We start from the raw sequence: 26,963 nt of genomic DNA on the forward strand, positions 1-26,963 counted from the left end.
ACATCATTTTCAGGACAAAACACAAGGCCAAGTGGTTGAAAGAAAATCACAATGAGTCCTGCAGCTCGTTGAGTAGACAAATCCCGATGGGATAGCTGGACTAGCAATCGTTGAGTGAAAAAGACAGCGGCTTCGGGATGATGCGAGCTCCCACCTCCTGTGCACGATAATTCTGCTCGCATTAAATAAAGCTGCTCTATGTTTCGAAGTAAACAGCATCAATTGCACAGACAAACGTGTTGCCAAGCAATAACCCCTTTACCTTCATGTTACGCAAATAAAACAAGCAAGCAAAAACTCTCATGCTCAGTGGGACCTCGGGTTCCAGCATCGGGCTGACAGGATGGCCGAGAGGTACTCGCACTCGCCTCAAAGCTGTCTGGTTTGGGTTGGAGTCCTGACCCAGCGATAAACTGTCATCCCGGTGTTTCACTGGCAGGGTGATTCATCAATGTGTGTGTCGTCCCTCGGGTGGACGTTAAAATGGGCATCCCATCTGCCTGCATGAGTCGGTGGATGTTAAAGATCCCAAAGTGTCCTTCGTAAAGAGTAGGTGAGCTCTCACCGGCACGATGAACAAATTACAAATCCTTGCCCTCACCTCATCTTCCCCTGTCTCAAGTGAACAAAGTGCAAAAGGGTCAACCCCTCAAGGGGGTGGCTATACAACCCTCATCTGGGCATGGGGATTAGTAGTATTAGTAGTAGTAGTAGTAGTACTAGTAGTTCCAGCAGCACGAAAGGACACTGGGATTCAAACCTAAATTAAATTTGATTGTGCATCATTGCGCAGGCATGGTTAAGCTGTTGACTGCAGTGTGCATGGAAGAATCACAGCAGGAATCTAGAATTTGGCTAAAGTACCAAAAAACAATGACCTATTGTTTTCTGTTAAGCTGGCCAAAATTTTGTTTTATGAGGTTAAAAAAGAAGGCAATGGACTGTTTCAGGGAACAGTGGCAGGACATAAAAAGCAAGGGAATATGCAATCAACAAAAGAGGAGAAAAAGGGGAGGAACCCCAATAACCTACAAGTAAGAGGATTCTAAGGTGGCATTAATGGGGTAGAAAGGATTATGGGTAGGGATGAGGGATGATGTGAGACGGTGGTTCAGTGCCAGCCTTGAAGCCCTGGATGGAAGAGTAGGGTTGAACATCCTCAGGAAGACAGTTGCACAAACGGGAGAAAAGGGAACAAAAGAGGTAAGGTGTGCAGAAAGTCGAAATTTTGGGACTCGAACCTGGAGGGGTTTACTGGAACGAGTGTTCCCCCTTTGAAGGAGCTGGGGATGGTCGGAGAGCTGTGAGAGTAAAGGGAGCTTGACCGGAGATGTAGTTAAAACAAAAACAAAACCCAGAGAGGTCACAGACTTCTCTGGAATGTGACAGCAGCAAGACTTTGTGCTTTGGCCTCATTGCAGGAGACTCACAAAAATGCAGAGAGCTTTAATTGAGAGAGTTGAGAGTTTGAAATTCAAATCATTACATATACAAAGGCACTTCCACACATGATGAAGGAAGGGTTTAACCTTTCCAAAAGGTCAAGATGCTGGTGCACCACCAACCTGCTTTGTAACAAAGTTGATGGGATCCTCGAGCCAAAATGTCAACTCTGCTCGTGTGAAATTTCCATCATCATAATATGACTGATAAAGAAACAATAATGTCCACATTTCGGTTTTCATGTGACATTGTTTAAATTCCCATTTTGTTCATGCGGCAAATGGACAATTTGGTTATGACAGCACTGACTCATTCCGTTTCTATTTGGACATATTTTTTTCTATTGGAAAAGGTCTTATTTTCTTTGTTTATGAAGGCATGTTGTTTAAAGCTAAATTATTGAATATTCAAGTCATGGCGGAAGATCTCCTGACAATTCACATTTAATTCTGTACAGCAAAGCTTGGCCGATTGCAAGAATGGGTTTAAAGGCATTAATTACCGGGAATATTGGATTCGAGTCAGTAATTGGCATCTCTCCAAGAGACAATACACGAGACAATGACTAAGGCCACATATGTCATGATTTGAACTCGACTGAAGAATTGCCGGCAAACAAAACCAAAAAAAACCTCTTTATGAATCACCTGAAAATTAAAAAAAAAAATTTAATTGATGAATAATTCAAAATACTGGAAGCATGCAGAGCGTTGATCACCTCGCCTCATCATAACCACTTCTATTTAACAATTAATAGTTGTAGTAAGATCTCAAAACAGTGGCACTGACATAGAGACAACGAGAGATGCTGTGAGAACAACTGGGTCAGGAGGAATGCGGGAGTGAAGAAAGTGTATAGATGGAGGATGGACAAACTGAGGGAGGAGATCGGTGTGTACATGAGTTTGACAGGGAGATTGTTGAAATGCCAGCTGAGATGGGCTGGACACTTGGTATGGATGGAGGAAGAGGGAATGGCAAAGAGAGCGGATAGGTTGAGGGAGCAAGGTAGGAGGAAAAAGGTAGACTGCAACTGAGATGGGAAGATTGTGAGGAGGGATATCAATAAAGTAGAGTGGTTGAAGAGTCTAGAGAGTTGGCGGAGGACAGGGGGAAGTGGAGGAGTATCTTGGCCAAGGCAGGGCAGAAGTGTGGTGGCATTGGACCTCAACTCTTATGAACAAAGAGAAAGAGAGAAAGAGAGAAAGAGAGAAAGAGAGAAAGAGAGAAAGAGAGAAAGAGAGAAAGAGAGAAAGAGAGAAAGAGAGAAAGAGAGAAAGAGAGAAAGAGAGAAAGAGAGAAAGAGAGAAAGAGAAAGAGAGAGAGAAAGAGAGAAAGAGAGAAAGAGAGAAAGAGAGAAAGAGAGAAAGAGAGAAAGAGAGAAAGAGAGAAAGAGAGAAAGAGAGAGAGAAAGAGAAAGAGAGAAAGAGAAAGAGAGAAAGAGAGAAAGAGAAAAAGAGAGAAAGAGAGAAAGAGAGAAAGAGAGAAAGAAAGAAAGAGAGAAAGAGAGAAAGAGAGAAAGAGAGAAAGAGAGAAAGAGAGAAAGAGAGAAAGAGAGAAAGAGAGAAAGCGACAAAGCGAGAAAACGAGAAAGAGAGAAAGAAAGAAAGATAGAAAGAGAGAAAGAGAGAAAGAGAGAAAGAGAGAAAGATAGAAAGAGAGAAAGAGAGAAAGAGAGAAAGAGAGAAAGAGAGAAAGAGAAAGAGAAAGAGAGAAAGAGAGAAAGAGAGAAAGAGAGAAAGAGAGAAAGAGAGAAAGAGAGAAAGAGAGAAAGAGAGAAAGAAAGAAAGAGAGAAAGAGAGAAAGAGAGAAAGAGAGAAAGAGAGAAAGAGAGAAAGAGAGAAAGAGAGAAAGAGAGAAAGAGAGAAAGAGAGAAAGAGAGAAAGAGAGAAAGAGAGAAAGAGAGAAAGAGAGAAAGAGAGAAAGAGAGAAAGAGAGAAAGAGAGAAGAGAGAGAAAGAGAGAAAGAGAGAAAGAGAGAAAGAGAGAAAGAGAGAGAGAGAGAGAGAGAGAGAGAGAGAGAGAGAGAGAGAGAGAGAGAGAGAGAGAGAGAGAGAGAGAGAGAGAGAGAGAGAGAGAGAGAGAGAGAGAGAGAGAGAGAGAGAGAGAGAGAGAGAGTTCTCCCATGAGAGACTGTATCATTAAATTCTGTTGGCAGATGAAATACAAGAAGTAATAAGGAAAACCAGAAGCAGAAAAAGACTCGCATTTCTATCTTGTCCAATATATAGACCCCTAACACCACAGCACAATACACTCACGTCACTTGTCAGCAATTAAGAGACCTTGTTTTAATTGAATACGCAAGGCTCTAAGTATAGCACAGTGTCTGCTCAGGATAATAATGGGAAGAATGAAATAAGGAGTTAGGTCGAGGGCAGGGTAGAATGTAGAGTTTGGACATGCAGTGGAATATGATGGCCTGTATATGGCTGCAGAGAGTGATTTTAAAAGATTGACACAGTCAGAGTGATAGGTTGGAGGATGATTAGGAATTCCAGAGGGAAAACAGTGATTAATTCCTGAGGGAAAAAGTGATTTAAAAAGGATAGGAGATGGCAGGATGTTTGATTTGGGAAGGGTGATATAAAAGGAGCTGGAGGAGTGGCAAGAAACCAAGGTCTTCAAGATCATTGGAACCTCCTGCAATGAAGCTGAGTCAATGAGCCTATCACTTTGCCAGACAAACATGTCGGTGGTCCATCTGTCTTCTACCCCTTCTTTCTTGTCTTGCACCCTCTGCCCTCTCCATACTCAGTGCTCCCCATTCTCAACACTCCCCCCCCCCCACAGGTTTCTACAGGGTAAGAGTCCACCAACAACCCACTTCTGGTGAAACTCCCAAAATCCAGCATCAATGCTCACCTATACTCATTTGCTCCTCCTTTCTCACACCTGTGGGATAAACTTTCACATTTTCTTCAATCTCATTCTTCCCTCAAAATATTCAGACAGCTGTTCACCACCATCTCAGATCACTTCCCATCCAAAACCCTGATATTTTCTACCCTCATTAACCCTCCCCAATCCCAGCTCTTTCAAAATTTCCAGTTTTCTCCTTCCTGAGAGTTTTCTCCTGTATCCTTATTGTTCACCCCCTGCATCTTCCCCTTTCCCTCATTCTAACCCACATCCCGAGTTTGTCCGTCATCCACTCTGTGGTCTCGCTCTTCCAGGAGCCTTGACTTTGTCTCGAAAAAAAAAAAGTATGATTAGAGGGGGAAATAGATGGAAGTTTTGGGGCAAGAGCTAATGGGGCAAAGCTGGAGAAAAGATGAAAACAAGATACAAAGACCAACAACATGGTGATGGTTGGAGAGTTTAAAAAAAATCTGCATTGGTATCATTCATGGAAAAGTCCTCAAAGTCTAAAGGCATATGATGCAGAAAGGAGAGGTGCATCTCATAGATTGCAACAACTGATAGGACAGGGAAAGACAGTTCACTGTCGACATAATAAGTACAGAAAACCATGAGGGATATTGTTTGAATTCCCATCATGAACCTCTGCCAGAATAACAACCCGTCTATGGGAGATGACCCTGAAGGAGGGAAGTGTAAGGTACCCAAAGCTTTAAGAATTTACAGATCACAAAAATAAATTCGATAGAGCTGAATAAGTAACGCCTTAGTTCCCAACACAAGGAATTTTTGGAAGAGAGGTTGTTATAGGAGGCAGAGAGAAGAGCCTTCCACAAAAAAAATGTTGCAAATAATAACTAGACAAGAAAGGCTTGGGGTCATTTATGGTATAGTCAACCCTGATGACCAAATTCCCTCCCCTATATCTTCATATAAATCATACACTGCAAACACCACAAATGATTCCACAGCTGACAGATTATCCTGCACATCATGCCACACATTCTATCACAGAGTGCTGCTAAAGCATAGTCGTAAAACCAGGACAGGAACTCAAAATTTGAAAGCTACAATGGATGTTTGACATCTATAGTCGAGTTCTAACAAATGGCACAGCAAGTTTAAAGTCCCCTGTGAAGGACGGTATACTCTACGATGCAAAGCCCTTCCAATGATTCACTCGGGTGACAAGACAGCTGAAAGGTGAGTACTCTACCTCTGAACTATCTAGTCAGTCCTCTTTATTTAAATTTTGCAGTAGGAAAACTACCCTCACTGTGCAAAATTGTCTTTTGCAGACAGTTAAAAACACGAGTAATGTATGATGTGCCCAACACAGGTGGTCAAGTGTGATCATGCGTACCAACATTATTTCACTACCACTGTGGTTTGGGTCCAGAAGTATTCGGGGGTGGACAATAAATATCCTAATGTGACATGAGAAATGAGTAGGCGGTTTACTTTTAAAATCTCAGGTAACACGAGCCTTGCTGCTTCAAATGTTACCCATTCAGTACAAAGAAGCCACTTCATGGTAAAGTGGTGATCATGAATGGCAGCGCGTTGAATTGCACCTGCATAAAACAGTGGTGGAAGCAGCTACGTTGTGAATATTTTCTTTCTTTTTCTTTTCCCGAACAGGATATAACTGAAGACAGACCTTGTTATCCTCCGCCACCTAAAGTGGATGGAGGTTATGTTTTCACCCCTGTTTGTCTGTGAGCAGGATATTTCAAAAGGTTATGGACACATTCGGACAAAATTTAGTGGGCAGGTTGGGTGTATGACAAGGATGAATCGATTAGATTTTGGTGAAGATCTGAATCTGGATACTAGAATTTTAAAAGTGATTCTTCACCATTGAGAGGTGAAGTCACCAAAACTATGTATATGGCACGAAATCTCAAAAAGTTGTGGAGGGATTATGACAAAACTTGGTGGATGAGTTGGGTAGGTGACAAGAACAAGCCGATTCATCATCATTATCTATCCTATTCGGGCCAAGTGGCCCATAAGGCTGCAACGAGCCGATTAGGTTTTGGTTAAGGTCCAGATGCAGATCCAGCCTTTCAGTGGGATACAAAACATAAAATACAAAACGAACCAGACTCCTGCAATAATGGTGAGAGCATCCGCTCCAAGGCTGGGAGGTCGGTGGTTCAAACCTGCCCGAGGCATACCAAACACTTTAAAAATGGTGCTACTTCCTTTCTTGAGGCTCAGCATTTAAAAAGGACAGAGCATGGACAAATCACCATAGGTTGCCAACGACTGTGCAGCCTTGGTGGGCCAAGTGGCTTAACCTCCTGCATTGAACTTCCTTGTAAGAGTACCGGTACTCATATTAAAATGGGACGGCACTTAAGAGGGTACATCGGAAATTTTCTTTAACAATCGCTGCAATTGGAAGAAGTTTAAAAGTATTTGGCTTGAAAGGTTCTCATCTGCTAACATTAAATACTCGAAAACATTTCCGAATGCATCAATTTTTACAGAAAAATGGCAATCTCCTGTCTTGTGTGCAGTCCCATATTGGGCAATCTTCCCATGCTAGATTTGTTGGTTCCAGAGGTTAGTGATTTAATTCTTCAATAGAATTCCACAGTATTGCATGATTGCATGCAAGTTTAGTGGGAAATCATCACTCTTGTTGAATTGTGCTTGGATCTTTTCTTTAATGATCTCTACGTGGCTTGAAAAAAAAACTTAAGATGATGGAGGATCGATTGAGGTGCAGCGTACTTTTCATTGGTGACAATTTGTTCGCACTTTTACATCATGAACTTTGCTCCATTTACTTGTCCAACCAATGGTAGTAGTGTATGCCTGGTGTTGGCTTAATGGTTAGGATGGTGGACTGGGGATCCTAGGATCCTGAGTTCAAATCCCACTTTGCTGTTGAATTAATAACAGGTGGGGTTGACTCTTCCTGTCATCCTTCCGAGGTTGGCAAAATGAGTGCCAGCTTGCTGGTATCCTGTGTTGGAGTGGCGACCCGTCCAGGATTGTACCCAATAGCCAAGGAGACTGCTTAGGCAGCACCGACACTCTGCATAGAGTCTGGTCCCAATGGATGGATGTATATACGGCTGGCTGCATACAGAAAACAAGTTCTGTTCATATACTGTTTCTCACATATAGAGTGAGAAATACATAATTGGGTCTGGTGATTTGGGCTGGAGATCGCTGTGTATCCTTCAAGGAAAAATCGAGTTATCGACTTCTACTCACCGCTAATGGTTGATGACTTTTTCCAGTCTGAGTGGTGTCTCATAAGTTATTGAGCTTGAGAGCAGGTGAATACAGTCACAAGTTCAAGAATAGGCAACAAATAGCACGTCACCAGTGGGCCAATTTGGCCCACATGGTCAATGAATCAGGCACTCAATAAGCTGAAGCAATTCTTCAGATCTCTCACTCTTCTTCCTTCCTTCCTTCCTTCACGTAAGCAAAAATGTGTTCTTCATCAACTTTTGAAGCAACAATAGCTCAAATAAATTCCTTTTGTTCCATGCTTGTTCCTTTTCATTGTATTTTCAGATGGATGAAGCATCATCAGAAAAAGGGCGAGTATGTTTGGGGAGGTGGAACAAGAGTTTGATGGGAAATATGGAAATGAAGTCAATAATGGAAGGTGTCACAGCGAACTCGTCAATGATGTTGCTTGGAATTTCTCAGTTTATCTTTAAGTGTATATGCATTCATGCAGCACAACAATCTTACAAACGGAGTTTTGTCTCACAGTATAGGGAAAACTCTTCGCGTCTTCCAATGAAATGTGGAAGGTATGCCACGAGCAAAATGTGACTACGTATCAAGAACTGTTCAAGACCTTGATGTTGATGTTCTTGTTGTTCTTCAAGAGAGACATGCTGAGGATGACTCCATTGCCTCCAAGCTCCACATCTATGGTTCCAAACTTATTGCAGCAGTGCACCATGCAAAGTATGGCATTGTAACCTACTCATGACGCAACCTGACTGACTTTTATTGTTGCTAAATAATCTAGTGCCAATAATGTCTTCATAGCCACTGTGAAAGTTGGGGAAACAACAATCGCGAACGTGTACAAACCACCTCGAGTAGAATGCCCCCTTCCAGCACAACCCATTACTGCTCATCCTGAAGTTTATGCTGGTGATTTCAACAGCCATCACATTTCAGATGATGAGGCAGGTGAACAACTGGTAGCTTGGGCCTCCACTGGTGATTACTATCTCCTGCACAATGTCAGGCAACCAGGCACTTTCCATTCACATAGATGGAGGAAGGATTACAATCCAGACCTCTGTTATGTATCCAGAGATGGAAATGGACACCCTCTTCACGCATCCCATAAGATCCTTCCACACTGCTGCAAGATCCTGATAGATGCTGCCAAAAACAACATCCCATGTGGTTTTTGCAAATGCTACACATTTTGTTGGTTGCCAGAAACTGACCAACTTCTCCAACAGTATGAAGCTTCTGGGGATCCAGATGTTGCATCTGAACTCTTGGAATCTCTGGACATGGCCAGATGACAAAGATGGCAGGAAACTGTTGAGAAACTTGATTTCACTCATTCAAGGAGAAAGTCATGGAACCTACGAAGGCATCTTGGAGCTACTTCACCTGCTCAACATTAACCTCCAAAAGTATCAGCTAATGCTGTTGCTTTGAGGCTACTCCTCAACTCTAAAGTTTCCTCAACGAAGGAGGCTCACCATGAAGTCTGCCAAGAACTGTCCAACATAATTTCATCATCGCCTCCTACATCCCTGCTTTCTTACCCCTACACCAGGGCTGACATTGACACTGGCCTTTCCTCCACCAAAGCAAGGAAAGCAGCAAGAATTGATGGCATCTATCCTGAATTCTTGAAGAACTTGGGAACTCATGGACGTGATTGGTTGGCTTCTGTTTTTCATGAAAATACATGCAACTGGAGTCTACCATCAATCTGGTGAGAGGCTAAAGTCATTGCCATGACATACAAGTTGCGTGTCCGTCTGGCCAGGCTCTCTCCACTGGTAGAGCCCAACCTTCCCAAGGAACAACCTGGATTCAGACTTAGTAGGAGCTGTGTTGATCAAGTACTTGCACTTACCACCCACATCGAGGCTGGCTGCCAACATACACTCAAGACAGGTGTTGCTCTAATTGACGTTTCGCCAGCATATTATAAGGTATGGCGACCTGGTCTTCTGGTGAAAGCTGCCAGACTTTTCCAGTGCCAAGCCACAATGTGTCTTTTCTTCTCTGCTTAGGAATTGAAGATGATAACGTTTCACTCAGAGAGCAAACTCACTCCATAAGGACTTTGAATGATGGTCTTTCCCAAGGGTCTGTCTTAGCTCCAACTCTCTTTAAAATATATACGAGCGACATGCCTTGTACCACTCCAGAAATTGTGCCTATGCAGATGTTCTTTCCCTTACTACCCAAGAAATCAACCTTGAATATCTCAGCAATCCTTTGACCCAGGACTTAAAGATAATGGAACAATACCTAATCCACTGGAGCCTCCGCCCAAACCCAACTAAGACTACAGTTACCGCTTTCCATTTCAGCAAACAACTGGCTAACAGAAAACTCCAGGTTTCCTTTTGCACCACACCAGTAAAGAACAAACCGTTCCCCCAAATAACTTTGAGTCACCTTTGATTGCAGCCTCACATACCATGAACACCAACGAGTCACAGCAAAGATCAAGACCACATCATCCAGAAACTAGCGGGCACCAGCTGGGGATCGAGTGCATGCACTCTTAGCACTGCTGACCTTGTTCTTGTGTACTCTTCAGTGGAATACTGCTCTCGCATTTTGGCAGAGAGCAGCCATAAAAAAAAAACACTTGGACACAGTCCTGAAAGCACTGATGCGATAATCAGCAGCGGAATAATGAAATCAACACCCATGCAGTGGTTCCGAGTCCTTTCTAACATCCCACCCCCTGATGTTCCCCAGAAGGGAAGAAATGCAGAGAGAGTTTTACTGCATCAAAGCCAACCCAGAGATTCCAATCCATGAAGACCTGCAGAATCTACCAAAAATGCGACTCAAGTCACGCAAACCTTTCTGGAGCTCTGCAAATGTTTTGAATTATGTGTGGTTTAACACAAACGACAAGTGGGGCAATCTCTGGACAGACAACAACATTGCGAACAAAGAACTGGTGAGTGATCCGAAAGAAGATTCTCCAGGTTTCAACCTCCCCTGAACACAGGGGTCTGTGCTCAACAGGAGCTGTACTCTCCATGCGAGGGCATCACACCACCTCCACAAAAGGAATTTCAAAGACAGCCCAGCATGTGACTGTGGTCACCCAGATCAGCTTATTCATCACATCGTGAATGAATGTCACCTTTTGAAATTTGATGAAAGATTTTGGGCAATCCACCTAACAACAGACAGTGCTGTGACTTGGCTGTCCAACTTAGACTTAGGCATGTGAGCTGTAATTTATCAGACACAAGATTAGATTAGAATATGCATTCATAACTTTCAATGGTGTATGCATTTGTATGTGTGTGTGTAGAATATTGCACTATCTTTCCACAGAGCTGAGCTCTGATTGGCCCTGTGACTACGCGCAGGTACACATAAATCGCTGAAATACAACGCAAATACTTTGTTAACACAGAAAAGACGACCCTTCAAGTCTCTGAGAATTTTGCTTCTCTCATTGTGGTCTACATGACACCTCTAGCTCATTGTAGAGATTGATCATCGACACTGATGGGATGGCTACAGATTAAATAAGCCAGACTGACCTTAGCTATCGGCGGTATGGACGTACAACCTGTCCATCATGCACCCATCCTGCCATCACTGTATGGAAAGAGAAACGACTGGAGGATCACCTGGGATGCGAGTGATGGTTGTGCAGGAATATTTCAGGCTTGTGGACTCAATACCCCTCGCCCCTCCTTGCCTCTGGGCTGACAGGGGAGAAGAACTGTGCTGCGTCGGGCCACCGTGATAAGAAAGGTCGGTTTCATGGGAAAGGGCAGGGTCTGGAGTAAACACAATGTGGAGAGGATCCTGTCATGTTTATGTTTAGCAATGATTTATCTCGACACCACCAATGGAAAAGCAAAATGGAGGGCTCACTAAGCTGGCAATGGTACAATGACCACGCATAAAACATGGCATGTCTCTGCTATTTTTCTTCCTTCTTTATTTGTTTTTGTTCAACCTGATTTTTTGTTCAACCTGGATCTCAATTTACTTTTTCACAGTCATTATGCAAGCCTCGTATTCTCAACCACTACTTTGCTGGCAGGATGGCCGAGAGGTACGCACTTTCGCCTCTCAGCCGTCCAGCTGAGGTTTAAATCTCTGCCGAACTATTAACTGTCATCCCACTGTTTTTCAGGCAGGGTGAGTCATCAGTATGTCCATCGTCCCTCGGATGGACGGTAAACTGGGCATCCCATCTGCCAGCATTAGTTGATCGATGTGGAATATCATATGGTGTCCTTTGCAAAGAGTGGTCGAGTTATGGCCGACACTGTGAACACATTCTTAATTTCTTCCCTAAATGACTGCTGGGAAGGCAAAGGCAATTCCTCCAGCATGTACCTTGCCAAGAAACTGCTTCACCAGCGCAAATGCTCTGCAAAGAGTATATGGTGCATCTGAGATCACAACAATATCAAATGATATTTATGGGTTGCATTCACAATCCTATCTGCATCTTCTTAAATTAATAAATATACGAGGTCGTAAATTATGCCAAATCAAGAAATGAAATGTCTGTCAACCTACGATTGTTTTTTCCATCCTCTATCCTTTTTAAATGCTGGGCATCAAGCAAGGAAGCAGCACACACCATTTTTAGTCTTTTCTTCGACTCGGCCGGGGTTCAGATCACCGACCTCCTGGACTCGGAGTGGATGCTCCAACCATTGCACCACCGAGTCTGGGTCCGCCGTTTTATCCCCTGGTCATTTGGTTCATATATGCGTAACCCGCCGTCTATGTCCTCTCGCTTTTCCTTGTTACAGGGAGGGGAAAAAAAAAAACCAGACAAATAATCTTGCCAATTTTCTGGATGTCGATATAATGGCGGATAAAAACAGTTTCTCTCTAGCCCTTTGTCTCATTGCCAAAGGGTCCTTTCGGAAAAGGTCAAATAGGAAATTTTCACGGATGGTCCGCACAACGATAAAGGCTTTCCATGAGAGATGCGGCCAAAGTGAGAGGCAAAGAGAGCGACTAAAACCATTTCTGGACCGGCTGACTGATATTAACGATGCTGTTTTTCTCGGCTTGTTTTGTACAAATTGCTTTTTGGCCTCCTTCGTGGAAGATGCAGACACACAAGCTTCCTGCAGGAGGCAACATGTGAAATGAGCTATAATTTAATAATACGGCTTTCAAATTAATACAGGATATAAATTAATAATAGCTCCACTGCTGATGTATATTGCTAATAATGTCAGGGAGGTTTAATTGCACAGAAGGGAGACCTTTTCAGGAAGATGGGCTATAACATGCGAACGTACGTGCAGGAGCAAGGAAATTATCAGTGTTTTGGAATCACGGAGGAAATAGGTTTCGATGTTTCAGGATGCCTGCAGGATCATTTGACATTTACAAGGTAACTTAGTCGCAGGCGGAGGGTCATTTGTCCATCATCATTTGGCCGAGGCCTACTCTTTTCAGAAGATACCAAAGGATCTTTAACATGCAGACAAGATACATATATGCAAACAGGACAGCTGGCTTTATGTGCCCCAAGAAGCAAGCTCCCCCTCATTTGATCCTCACCAGAACAGTAGTTTATTAATTAAGTCTGACCCCAATGGGTATCAAACCCAGACTCGATGGTCCGACCACACTTTACCAATGAAACCATGTTGTGATCCTTTTATGATGGCATATCAGTGTTGTTTTTGCTGCATTATTTTCCCAAGCCATGTTTGCAGATGATACTTGGCCTGGATTTGTACCAAGGACCAACATCTTCCTGTGGTGGGATTGTGATTCCAGGGAAAATGCAAAGCTTATTTGAATGCAGATGCGGGAGTTAGCTGTTGTTTTCCCTTTGTTGTGATTAATAAGCCCAACTGAAATGAATTATCTGATCGCCAACGTAATTTATCATTGTTGGAGAGTTCCACCACCCCCCCCCCCCCACTGTTTTTCAACTGTTGGCCAAAAAACTAGCTCAGCTGTTGTATTCCTGTTGATGGCAGAAGTACAAATGGTTATTCATGCACTAGCGCCTCCAGGAAATGGAAACATTTTGCACCTTTTCTCGCAAAATATTCATAATATTCAAGCGTCTCAGGAAAGCATGAGTGGCACCTTCTTATGTACAAAAATAAGACGTTTCAATATTCTTCAGTTATTATGAAGTGGAAGAGTCAACCTGGAGACAACAGTTAACACAAGGAATACAAGACATAGGAGGACGTCATTTGGCTGATGATGCTTGTGTACCATATCCATGGGTGTCGATCACGACGTAAAAGTAGGGGGGACATTGCAAGTGCAAATCCTGGAACCAATCGTGATGATCGGGCAAGTATAGCCACTGGAAAGTGTTGATTCGAGACGCTCTTTGCTGGGTTGCATTCTGAGCATTTAATCCGACCGCCTTTTCCACGTTCCTTTGAAATAATTTAACTAATAAAAGGGGGCGCTTTTAATTTTGAGCTTCTTCTTCGTGCCAAAGTTTATTATTGCACTCAAAAACTAGATGTGAATGTGCATTTCATACTTTTCATCCTAACTCTTCAAGATCTTCAAACATGCAAAAAAAAAAAAATCCACCTCCACCCTCTCCAAAATGCACAATGGTGGGGTCCATTGATAAGTATGATAGAGGGCTCCTCCGTCTGACTCCCCCATTTCTTTATCTTTCTTTCGGTCTTCCTCGTACTCTGCAGCTGCTGCTAACACAATCAATTTGGATGGGAAAGTTTTTGTCACAAGAAGATCGAGTAAAACTGAAAAAGACCATCCGGACAGCATTTGCTCGAGTTCCACGATAGTATTGCTTCCATGGATACTGCCATGTCGTTAAGCGGTACCGAGCGCTCTGTCGCATTGGAGTGCTTGTTTGAGCGCTTTGAATCAAGCATGCCACTTGGCAAGCAACATCAAGCTGCTTGCAAACAGAACACACATCTAGTGTTGGTATAGTGTAGGCACGATGGGCCGAATGGTGACACATCACCTCTAAACAAGGAGGGCGTCTACAGGGCACTGAAGTTTTTGCAGACTGAGATTAAAGCCCCCATGGTCACGAATAAATGAAGCAGAATTGCAGAACCAGATTTCCCTCTTGTTTGAGCTCATCAGGATAATATACTGCTAAATCGTTTATTCGTGATCATACAAAGCCGAGCAATAAACACAGACCAAACCTCCAAACTTGACAAATCAGCAGGGCACAGGCCAGGGTAGGGATGTAAATGGGACAAATAAATAAATATATATATATACGTGTGTGTGTGTGTGTGTGTGTGTGTGTGTGTGTGTGTGTGTGTGTGTGTGTGTGTGTGTGTGTGTGTGTGTGTGTGTGTGTATACACATATACATATATATATATATATATTTATATATCTCATATATATATATATATATATATATATATATATATATATATATATATATCATATGTAGCCATCTATGCATCTGCTCCATTATAGATAGATTTAACATGTACCAACAGATAGTGGACAAAGTGGTATCAGTAGTGGACACAGTATCACTATGCAAAGTATTTTACTTTTTCTCAACATGCCAACATAATTCCTTAATGCTTAATAGGATTGAAGTTGATAAATTAACATTTGAGATGTCTCCAATTGTACTAGAGGATGAAAAGGAAGAAATGAAGAATATGGATTGAAGATGAAAACAGACTGAAGAAGATCACAGGCTATGTGATATTAAACTTGGCCATCCATGCAAGATCACTGACCTGTCTGACTTCCAAGTGATAGGCAGTGATTATATCAGCTGCTTCTGGGCTGCTTTGTGTCCACTGCAGCAAGTACGAGTACAGCCAGGGGCGTTGGACACGCACAGGGCTTGGAGTGTCAAAATAAAACTCTGGCGGAAGTGCACGTCCTGCAAATCGTTTCACAAAACCATCCCACATCTCCTAACAATGCAGCACAATAACTTGCAGAACAAGTACACGATCTACACTAATTGCAAAAAGCCTTAATGATTCTCTTTCATGATGTGGACTGGCAGGATAGCCTCGAGGTCGATGCACACTCGCCTCTGAGCTGCTTATAGGTGGGGTTCAAATCTTGGCCCAACTATAAACTGCCATCCTGGTGTTTCACAGGCAGGATGATTCATCATCAATGTGTGTGCTGCCCCTCGGATGGACGTTAAATCGGGCGTCCCAACTTCCGGCATTAGTTGGTGAACATTAAAGACCCCACGAAGTCCTTCGCGAAAAGTAGGTGAGCTTATTGCCAGCACCATGAACAAATTATGGATTCCTGCTTTAACATACAGGGGGTACGGCATCAGCAGCGCATAACTGCCACCCAGCCATTGGCGCTACCCGCAGTGAAGTGGTGGATAAGAAAGAAGAAGAAGAAAAAGAAGTATGGATCAAAGAGGAAGACATGACAGAATGTGTAGTCAAAATTACAATTGTGAACAATAATGACAAGATATTTTGTTATTCATCGTGCATGCATTTTAGCCAATTGTGGATAAGACGTGGCTGCCTCCACAGAAATTACTTGAGAAATCAATGAAGTCACACCTGTTCCTCAATGTTCACCTTTAATGATGACTCGATGATGTCAAGAGAAAATTAAATAATGGTCATCTCTAGTAATGTTCAGTTTTTTCATTTCAATTTGCTTGACTTTTAACACAGTCCAGTGCTTACCCGTGAGATGGAATACACAGGTACCTGCACCTGCCTCATTCTGCAGAGTGCATGTGTACTGGCCATAGTCATCGGCAGCGACTGCAGGCAGACGATGGCTGGACACGTAACCAGGTGAATCAAGGCGTCCTGCCGACAGAACCTGAACAGAAAGCTTCATTTCATTATCTCATTCACTGTAATTTGAGTTAAACCTATATAATCAATGTACACTTCTCACAACTGTTAGAAGGTAATGATAATTCCTTCGGTTCATAATAACAGATGTTTGTTCAGGCAAAGAATATTATGGAATTCTATGTTCTCTTCAATCAAATGGAATTCCTGCATGATCATAGAAATGTCCAAATATTTCCGTGGGGATTCTGAATTTTACCCTCGGTGGGTCTTTAAATACAATGTGACGGTACGGAATATAAAAATACAAAATGTGTTAATTACACTGAAAACCAGATTGGCATTCGGTAGAGTGCATAACCTCATCCTATAGTGCCTGATCCACAAGAACACATCTGGCCCAATACATTTTTGAGATATCGTGCTATAAATCGTTTTTGAGCCGTATCTCTCAACGGTGATGGATAACTTTAAAAATTCGAGTAGTTGGATCTGGATCCGGATCTTAACCAAAATCTAATCAGTTCGTCCTTGTCGCACACCAAACCTGTCCACGACTTTTTGAGATATCGTGATATAAATTAGTTTAGCCCTATCCGTCAATGGTGAAGAATCCCTTAAAAAATCATCAGATCTGGTTCCGGATCCGGATCTTCACCAAAATCTGAACAGTTTGTCCTTATCACACACCGAATCTATCCACAAAATTTCAGCCAGCTCCATCCACAACTTTTTGAGATATCCTGCACATAGACTAACAGACAGAAAGGGGTGAAAGCATAACCTCCTTCACCTTCGGTGGTGGTGGTAATACAAAAACTTAAATGTTCATCTTGATTTCAACTCAAGAAGAGCCATTTGCATTCTTTCTGTGTACAGGGAGTCCTCGATTTACGCTCAAGATGCGTTCCTACAATGATTTTCCCACTGGCATAATGTTATAAATTGAAGATGCATTCTTGGGTGGAAATTTCCAGTCCGAACCTAACTATAACCTAGGTAAAGACAGCAAATGTGGAAACACAAATACAGGAAATGCTCCAATATCACGGGAGTTATGTTCCTAGAAAATGCCGTGACAGTTGAAACGGCAATCGTGGAAACCAAGGACCAATGGGAAAGTGGGGATTCGGCTCCTGGACTTCGAGAAAATATCAAGGAAGATTGACAACAGCCATAAATAACATTACAATTTAAATAAACACATAAACATATATATATATATATATATATATATATATATATATATATATATATATATATATATATATATATATGTATACACATTATACATACACATCATGTTAACACTGAAATAAACACGTAAATGAAAAAACATATTATGTAAGTGCACTGTACTCTTCTGTAAATAGAAAGCACAAGACTTAGCTTGGGATGATGCTGTTAGAGAGAGGAGGGTTGAGTGGAGTGGGGGAAGAGTGAGCGGGGAAAGGGTGAACAGGGAAGGGGTGAGTAGGGAAGGTGAATCAGCGAACGAAAAAGCAGCATTAGCCTTACGATGAAGGCGCATACAGAACTGCCACAACACACAATGGAGAAGGGTAACACGATCCTTAAATCACCTTACCTTGAACCGCCATCTTCCCTGCTTGGGTACGAAGGTACGAGATGACATCGTGTTCCAGAATAATCCCATCTCGTCGGTGTTAAAAAAAACTGTTCCGTTATAAATCCCTTCACCTCGATTTGTTTCATGAGCTGCGCCGCGAGAATGGGTGTTTGAGAATGGGGGTTTAAATCCAGCTGTCAGAAATTAAGTGTTTTGGCAATAAGGTGTGAATACACAGTTGGAAAATGAATGTCTTAGAATTATGTTTGAAGGATAATGAAGGTTGAAAGGAAAATGAAGGTTTACGAATGAGGAAGAGTACAATAGAGAAGGTTCCACCTATGTACAATCATTGACCCTGTAATGGCGGCCTGGACAGATGCCACATTTTCTCCGCGAGCCAACCGATGCAACAATTCGATATTTTTGCCCAACTTCATAACCTTTCTCTGCCTTTTGGTACAAATAACGTTGTCCATTGCTTTACATTTGGGTTCATTAAAAAATGGTGAGAGAGAAACACCACGAGGCTCGTAATGGGAGATAATAATTCACGCATGGGATGCAAACGATGACTCATCTCAGCTCAAAAACCATAATTGGTCGAAATGATATCCCACGATAAGGGAATTGAAACACAATTGGTTGCCCACGATCGATAGAAACCCACGATAGTAGAACCTGTGATAATGGAGGGTTTACTGTATGGTACAGTATATAGTGTTTATTGGTTATATACAGTTCCTGTAAATGTAATACATAAAGAAGAAAGTTTGTGTGTTTGTTTGTTCATTTATGCATTCAGACTCTGCAGGAACCAGTGCAATCAAACTTTGCATGGCCTCCCCTTTTATCCAGATGAAGGTCAAGGGCTATGTTTGATAAAAAAAAGAATTGTGAAATTAAAGAAAATTAAAATCAGATAATTGCCCTTCAGGCGTGGATTGGGTCTTGTGTTTATACACTGTCTGCATGTTTTTTTCTGGGGAGAGATCGAGAAATGTTTAGTGAAGATCGTATGCTGTAGTGATTTGTTGCCAACAACACAAATTTAATTACTATCGCGTTTACACCTGCGCCTGTTATTAAAAAGATTGTTTTACACCAGTTTATTGTAACCCCTCCGTGTTCAGGCCTCGAGTGAGTATGTTCTTATCCACTGCCTGGGATTTTCTCAGGAACAATCGAGTTATACGTTTTGTGAAGATCGTATGTTGAGGTAGTCATGATTTGTTGTTTAAAAAAAACATAAAATTAATAAAAAGTTAAAAGAAGGGAAAGCAGTCCAAGTGCATTTTGCAATGCCTTAGATAGGTAATTCATACGAAAACATGAGGCCAACATTCCCCAATTTGTAATGCTGGAAATATTTAAATACATATTTCGTGGAATTCCCCTGGGCAATGCCGGATACTTTAGCTAGTAAGGCCGAAGTCACATTTGCTCTACGGCGAGGATACGGCGGCCGTACGCCCTCTGAATTGACAGAAACGTGCGGCGGCCGCAGAGTTTCTGTGGTGGCCTCAGGGTGGCCCTATGCTGTATGGCTATATTTTACAGGCCGTAAGGTCGCTGTGGAATTATAATGCGGAGTTATAACTTTTTTTCATTTCTACGTTCGCCATAGCAATTCGACAAGCCGAAACAAAAAAAACTGGTAAAATAAAAAAAAATTAACCCATTCGTTACCGTCGGTCTGGCCGCACGTTCGCCTTAGGGCCCCCCTGCGCTCGCCTTGCGTCTGTCTTGAAAATTCTATGGCCGCCGCAGGAATGCCCTAAGGTCACCGTGCGACATCAAATCAAAGACCATACGGCAACCCCACGTTTTCGGTCTCCACAATATATAAATACACCGTGCAGCTACCCGAAAAATAAAAACATGTGATTGCTACATTGTGTGACCGTGGAAATACTGCAGCCGCTGTATAATTGCTAGTGGCCATAGATTTTGGAGACCCCACGGCCGCCGTGGCAAATGTGACCTCGGCCTAAATAGTAAAGACATAATAACTAAATTAATCAATAAAGAAGGTAGCCTGGTGTTGGCTTAGTGGTTAGGGTGGCGGCTTGGGATCCCAGTGTCCTGAGTTCAAGCCCCGTTGGCTGCTGAATTAACACCAAGGGGTTGACTCAGCCTGTCATCCTTCCGAGGTCGGCGAAATGAGTGCCAGTGTACTGGTCCCGGTGTATGCCCCGGTTAGAATAGGTGTACCATATCCCTGTGTGTCGTAAGAGGCGACCAGGGTTGGCGTCAGGAAGGGCATCCGGCCATAAAACATTGCCTCACAAAAAGCCAAACCCCTGCACAGCAGGGAAAAATGGCTGTAAAAACGGTTCACACAATCAATAAAGAAGGTAAATATATGTTTAAATGCATAAATTATCGACGGTTTTAAGTAAATGCTTAGGGTACTCGCCAAAATATGCATCACACAGCGAGTGTCCAGGTCTGGGAGGTGTGGGTGGAGCGGTTTCTGAGATGATGAGGGACTCGACATTAGTGCACTCACTTTATTTCGGTGGCGTTACCACTAATTGGCCTCACAGTCAAGGGAGGATGGCTGAGCGCGTGGGCAATATCCAAACGGTCACTATGCTTGAATCACATCACCATGTCCATTTTAATGTCCAAACTAATAGCTTTATGAGCCTTCTTCATGGGAGTCTCAATTGGAGAACTTGAGGGTCGTTTACCACTCGTGATGAAGCGGTTTGGGAGAGTTTGGCACAAACTAATATTGTTGCGCTTCTCGGAATCGCATGCATACAACAGATAGTTGTCCCGAGTCAGTTATGCCATTAATATACGTGCAGATAGACCCCTTCCTTTTGTGTAGTGGGAGGACAAGGGAGTGCGTTGCGATGGGTATTAGTTAAGATTATTAAATCATTTTCCCTTTTGTTTTATTCCCACCTTTTCTTTTCTGAGGTAAAGCTGCCCACTTTCCCCTCGTCTCGCTTACCACAGCATGACAACCCACGCTACCCTTCCCAACAATCACTTCTGAGGAAAAATCGCAATGTGCACTATGGAGTAGACTGGCGCTATGAGCTTCCACCGTCTACCCGAGCTCAGACATGTGTGGTGTGTCACGTACACTTTCTCACCCAGTTGGGCGGGCTACACCGGCGTCTGGCCAAATCCGGCCCAGGATGGCGGACCACGTGAGGGGTCGGGGCCAGTCGGAACGCCGACTCAGGCGATGACGTCGGATTCAGCATGGCCCCTCTCCCGACCTCCGGGCTCGATAAAACACTGAGAAATCCTCCGTATAGTAGTTGTTGTGCGTGTTCGGTGTGGGTGTCTTCACGCAGAGTGTTCCTGCTACTTGACTCTGCCCACGTCTCGCCTCGACGGCCCACCTTCTGTTCCTCGTCTCCGCCCACACGACCTCGCTTCCTGCTTCTCGACCAAGCCTCCTGCCTGGTCCCACCTACTGCTCCACCCTCGCCCTCTGGACTCCTCCCTTCTCCACTCAAGCTCCACCTGTTCGGAACACAATCTCCAGATGGCAGCTGTGACCAGAACAACGCGGCTATTGTCAGGTGCCACACCACGGAGCATCCCTCCCCCAAAACACCCAGGTACCGAAAACTATAACCTCAACCCCCTCCCTCCCTGGCTGCAAAAGTCCTTTTATCATTGGGGTTTATTCTTTTTCTGTGTGTGTGTGTCCAAGTGTGCTGGCGCCTGTCCGTTAAGTAAGCCTGTAGAAGATCTTTTATTGTTGTTACTGTGAATAATCTCACATCAAGTATGCACTGTGTCTGCTTTAGTAAGTTGCTTGTATAATTGTCGCACCCCCCACACCTCTCTCCTCTATCCCTGCGTTACATACTCAATAAACCTTTGTTGTGCCACATGCTTTTCCTTGCTTGCTGTAAATAAATAATTGTTGGAGAAATGCTCCCAGCTCACCTTTGTCTTTTCCCTCATTGGTCCAGCATGGTTCGAATCCAGGTTTAGCCGGGTCTTTATTCCACACAGTCTGTTCTTTCTCGCCAGTACGTCCTTGGCAGTGCCACTCGGCTGCATCCAATCCGGAAAGGTGATCCGATCCGGACAAGGCATACCAAGGGTGTGATTCCCTGGTGGTTAAACCGCATGGTTAATTAGGTAACCCAATTCCATAGGCGGGAGGACCCTAGATCACGAGGTTGAGTTATTGACATCCACAGTTGGTTAAGCGACCCGCCGCGTCACGGAATTATCCGTGAGTGACGGCCTACAATTCCGGGGAGTCTGGTGGGAATCGACGTTGCTTCCCCCACCTTGTGGTCTTCTCACCCGACCCCGCCGGTCCACAAAAATATCAATGAAGGTCAGACGATACCTTTCACAGGTACAATACAAACTGCGCAACTCAGGGTGAGAGAAGTGGTATATTGTACGTCGTATCTTCACTTACGTTGTGTGTCGACATCAAATTTTAATTTTTACATGTAAAAAAAAATGTTAACTCAAAAATTACGAGGTGTAAATAGAAAATTGTTCAGTACTTTGTCGAAAGCGTTATAAAGTCGAAAAAAACTGAAACAGAATGGGTGCAATCAAGGGCGTAGCCAGAGGTCCAAAAGCGATGAGGCAAAAAGAGGTCGGGGGTGGGGGGGGGTATTGCGATAGGATTGGAGATGAGAGTATTCAGAGCACTGCCGGGTAGCTTTGATAGTTTACTCCCCAGGGAGCTTAGATGGCCAGAGGGCTCAGGCCAGATCATATTTCAGGAAATGAGCGACGAGGCAACTGCCTCGTCTGCCTCAGCCTGGCTCAGCCTGGCTACGCCCTTATGCAAATCGAGGACCATGTGTATTCTGATAGTTTCTCATACTTCTTGAAATGTCTTTTATGCAAGTTAAAATTCTCATACAAATCCCCCCAAAATGCCAGCCCTTTTTAGTACAGCTGCAACTACAAAATCCTATTAAACCAAATTAATTCTGGCTCAGTGTGACTGCAGCTCAAAACGCGAGCAATCCTTCCTTTCCCTATTGTCATCTGTGGAACATGTTAGGAAAGCTTGTATTGACATAAGCCGACTATTTCGAATTATATATCGCTGTGCATGGAAATTAGTGCTCCAGGTAATTTCTGACGAAGCTTATTTGACAATTAGAAAATTATTTGGTGGGGTCAAGAGATAATCCAGCAAAAAATAATCTCTAGCAGGAGTCAAGCCAATGCTACATGTGTCGCTTTTCCAAAGGCCGAGAGAACTTGGGTTAAAGCATCATGGCCAGGCCTGGCCTGGCCCGAGTAAATTTTTCATCATAATAGTGCCGCGTTTGACAGACAATATTCATACGATGACATTGGATGCTGGAACATGTTTGACTTGAACATCTCAGGAGCCAAAAATGGAGGACGAAATATTGCTTTGTGCTTTTGTATCTTAATCTCTCACAGAAATTCATTCCCGGTGAAAAATTTTATCTTTCACAGGAAAAGGGAATCGTTTTTCCTTGCAGTAACATCAAGGCAATGGAACTTTGTCCTTGGCCCAAGTCCATTGTGAATGGTCCCCTACCCATCAACCCAGGCAATTCCTACTGTACCTGACATGCCTCGAGTAAGCCGATTAAAAAAAGCATGATCTTGTCCCAGGTTGGTCCGAGCCGTACGGTAAAGTAATACAGCTCAGAGCCATGCCCCAAACTTCATGGATTATTTGTGAAATGGTTTGGAGTCTTTCACATTTACATTCAAGTGTCAGCAGACAAGAGAGCCAAGATATGGTCGACTCAAAGGGTGTCCTGTTTTATGATGTAGTGCCCTGCCTGTAAAAGCAAAAGGCCAGGAATGATGATCTGAAGTTGGATCATATTCCGTCGAGAATCGAATCCAAAAGATAAATTTCAAATTGCTGTCTGGTATAGTTATGAATTGCACATTCGGATGAATTTGAAAAATACTTGAGAGCTTACAATATCAGAAAGCCAAAAACAATTGGTCATAAGTTAAGCATCATTTTATGGTCGACTGTATGAATTTGTCCCAGGAGAACTGTGATGTCACTATCCTGTATCATAATAATAATAATAATAATGATAATAATAATAATACCATTCCTTTCGCGCCATAAAGGTGCATTAGGGCTGCCGAAGCAGTTTCATTGGCAAGGAGTACAGTCCTGGACGGGTCGCCACTCCGATGCAGGTTACCCGAATGGTTATTACCCAAGTACACTGGTACTTATTTCGCCGACCTCAGAAGGATGACCAGTCGAGTCACTGAGTTTAACTATCCTGCAGTCGGTGAAAACCGATGTGGCTCATCAATGACCTTCAACTATGGGCAATCTGCCTGACCTGCTTAGCCTGGTCTTGATGCAATGGCACATGACCCAAGAGCCAGTCTATCTATCTATCTATCTATGTTGGAACTTGCATGTAAATCACATGAAGGACAAAGACATTAGTCGACATCATGACCAATGGACAATGTACCTATATATGAATTACATGGACATTAGTCAGCCAACTCTTTATGCCATCAGGGCAACTTGGGACGGGCATTAAAATACAACCTGCAAAAATGTAGAACCCCACAAAATCCCCTCTGCCCTCTCACCCCCAAAAAAACATTATGAAGGCTGTTCAAAAGTTTTCACAAAGGAGATGCTCTCAAGACACACCCAAGTTTTATTACTGTTCAATATAAATATATACGATTGGTAAGAAAATAAATACGAGGAAATGTAATGATATATTTATTTAAATATATGATCACTAAACTTTCATGATGGACTGTGACCACCCCATTCGGAAAAAAAAAAAAACTTTAAAAAATACCCAATGTAAAGTAACTTTGGAACTCTGAGAACTTACCTCCACATATTATCGTACTTTTCTTTCCTAATGGAGAAGACATTAATTCGCTTACGTTTACCTTGGTCGGAAAAAGAATCGACCGGATGTCACTTAGGATTCCAAACAGAACAGCTTCTCTTAAGGGCAATTCTCATGTGATTGCATATTTGCTCTGTATTTGCTTGCCGAATACAACTGTGGATTCAACCTTTTCTGCAGTCCATGTCGATCAAACAATTGCACTTGTCTTAATCAATAGACTTGCCCTTTAGAAGTTCCTGAAGGTTTGTGTCATTCATGATACGATTATCTTTATTAACACAGCTTTCTGCATCGGCACAAAGGGCTATGTTGGAGTTGAAGCCGCAAGTCAAAGGAAATTCTGTCAGACAGTGGTTGAGAAGGAGGTCGCGTGTTCTGGCACAAGATATCCATAGTGTTTGGATTGACCGTATTAGGACTTGCAGTGATTGTTGAATCTCATTTGCTCAAATGCCTTATGGATTTTCCTTTTGCTGGTGGCACTGCATTGCCATGCCAAGTGTTTGTTAAGCTCAGGTAACATTTGTGAATGAACCTGTCTGTTTGAAAATACAATGGTTTCAGTAAACAATCCTCCATTGTTTTTTCTGGTCTGTCATGTTATCGACAAATGTATCAAGTCTCGTGCTGGTCAGGCTTACGTTGCTTCATGATTCATGCATGTAGGTTGTCCAGTTAATTATAACAATCAGTGTAAATGTGATGATAAGTCATTGTACAAGTATTTATTTAGCAGATCCCAGATGCTGCCAATGGTTAAATGAGCCCCCAAGACTCATTCAACGAGTTCAAGAATATCGAAGCAATGAGGGAAGGAACCCCAAAAACCTAGTTTCGTCAAACATTTGTTTTAGTTAAAATTTCGAACCCAACTTGTTTCCTTAGCTGGAGCGTGCAATAAAGGACCAATACCAAATGATACCTGGTTACTATCTGAACAAGCTAAGATGTGCTTATGGCATGTGTACACGTTACCTACAACAACTAGAAAATAAAATTTGACTCGAATGGCGCCAATGGATATGCCTCCGCCCACGTTAGAAGTCAACCCACTGTTATGTTTGATCTCAATTAACGGTCACGTGAAAATTAAAGGTCACACGAGAGGGGAGTGTGACAGAGAAAAGATAGTTGAGAGAGATAAGTATGAGAGAAAACATCAAATGCTTCTATGTCGAGTTATGAGAAAAAAATGATTTTCCAATTTCAGCAATAGGTCACGACCTTTGACCCCAAAATCGAATTAGTTCATCTTTGCATCATAATACATACTTGTCCCAAGTTTGGTTGGAATCCCTTCAATGGTTCACAGGTTATCATGGTTATTGGAATCCCTCCCTCTGTCCTCTGTCCTCTGTCCTCTGTCCTCTGTCCTCTGTCCTCTGTCCTCTGTCCTCTGTCCTCTGTCCTCTGTCCTCTCTCTGTCCTCCTCTACTTCTCTCTCTCTCTCCCTCTCTTGGCCCTGACCCTGACTTGAGGGCAGCAGGTTTTCCTCTGGGATTTTTTTGCATTCTGCTCCATCCATTTTCCCTTCTATCCTGACAAGTGCTCCAGTCCCTGTTGATGAGAAACATCCCCATAACATGATGCTGCAACTACCATGATTCACAGTTGAGATGGTGTTCTTTGGGTGATGTGCTATGTTGGGTTTGCGCCAAACGTAACGTTTTGCATTCAGGCCAGAAAGTTCCATCTTGGTTTCGTCAGACCACAAAACTCTTTTTCCACATGGCTTCAGAATCTCTGGAGTGGTTTTTTTTCATCCTTAAAATGGGACTCAAGGTGGGCTTGAGTAACGGCTTCTTGCCACCCTACCGTAGAGGCCAGACTTGTGGAGTGCTTGGGATATTGGTGTCACATGCACACGGTGACCAATCTTTGCCATAAAGATGTGTGGCTCTTTCAAAGTTCCCATTGGCCTCTTGGTGGCTTATCTGATCAGTTTCCTCCTTACTTGGTCATCTAATTTGGATGGATGGCCTGACCGAGGCAGGGTCTCGGTGGTACCATATGCCTTCCACTTCTTAATGATTGTCTTGACTGTGCTCCAAGGGATGTTCAAGGCCTTTGAAATATTTTATACCCATCCTCTGATCTATATCTTTGCACAATTTTATCCTAGAGGTCTTTTGAAAGCTCTTTAGGGCTCATGGTTGAGTCTTTTCTGTGACATGCACTACCCAGCAGACGAAACCTACAGGAACAGCTGATTTTATTCTGAAATAATTAGAATCACTGCAGTTTTACACAGGTGGAGGCTGATT

The 26,963-nt window shown here is 43.0% G+C and overlaps 1 protein-coding gene across 3 annotated transcripts in view; it reads right to left on the reverse strand.

The window, feature by feature from the left end:
* Positions 1–26,963, reverse strand: part of MDGA1 (MAM domain containing glycosylphosphatidylinositol anchor 1) — a 369,996-nt gene that overhangs the window by 91,860 nt on the left and 251,173 nt on the right. For all 3 annotated transcript variants that reach the window (XM_085858359.1, XM_085858360.1, XM_085858361.1), the window contains 2 exons: positions 16,162–16,303; positions 15,226–15,374 (listed from right to left, as the gene is read on the reverse strand). In XM_085858359.1, the coding sequence (XP_085714485.1) occupies positions 15,226–15,374; positions 16,162–16,303 (291 nt within the window). The remainder of the gene's footprint in view (positions 1–15,225; positions 15,375–16,161; positions 16,304–26,963) is intronic.

Source organism: Eptatretus burgeri, chromosome 15 (genome assembly GCF_056783735.1).
Source record: "Eptatretus burgeri isolate ZD-2024b chromosome 15, Ebu_testis_v1, whole genome shotgun sequence".
NCBI lineage: Eukaryota > Metazoa > Chordata > Myxini > Myxiniformes > Myxinidae > Eptatretus > Eptatretus burgeri.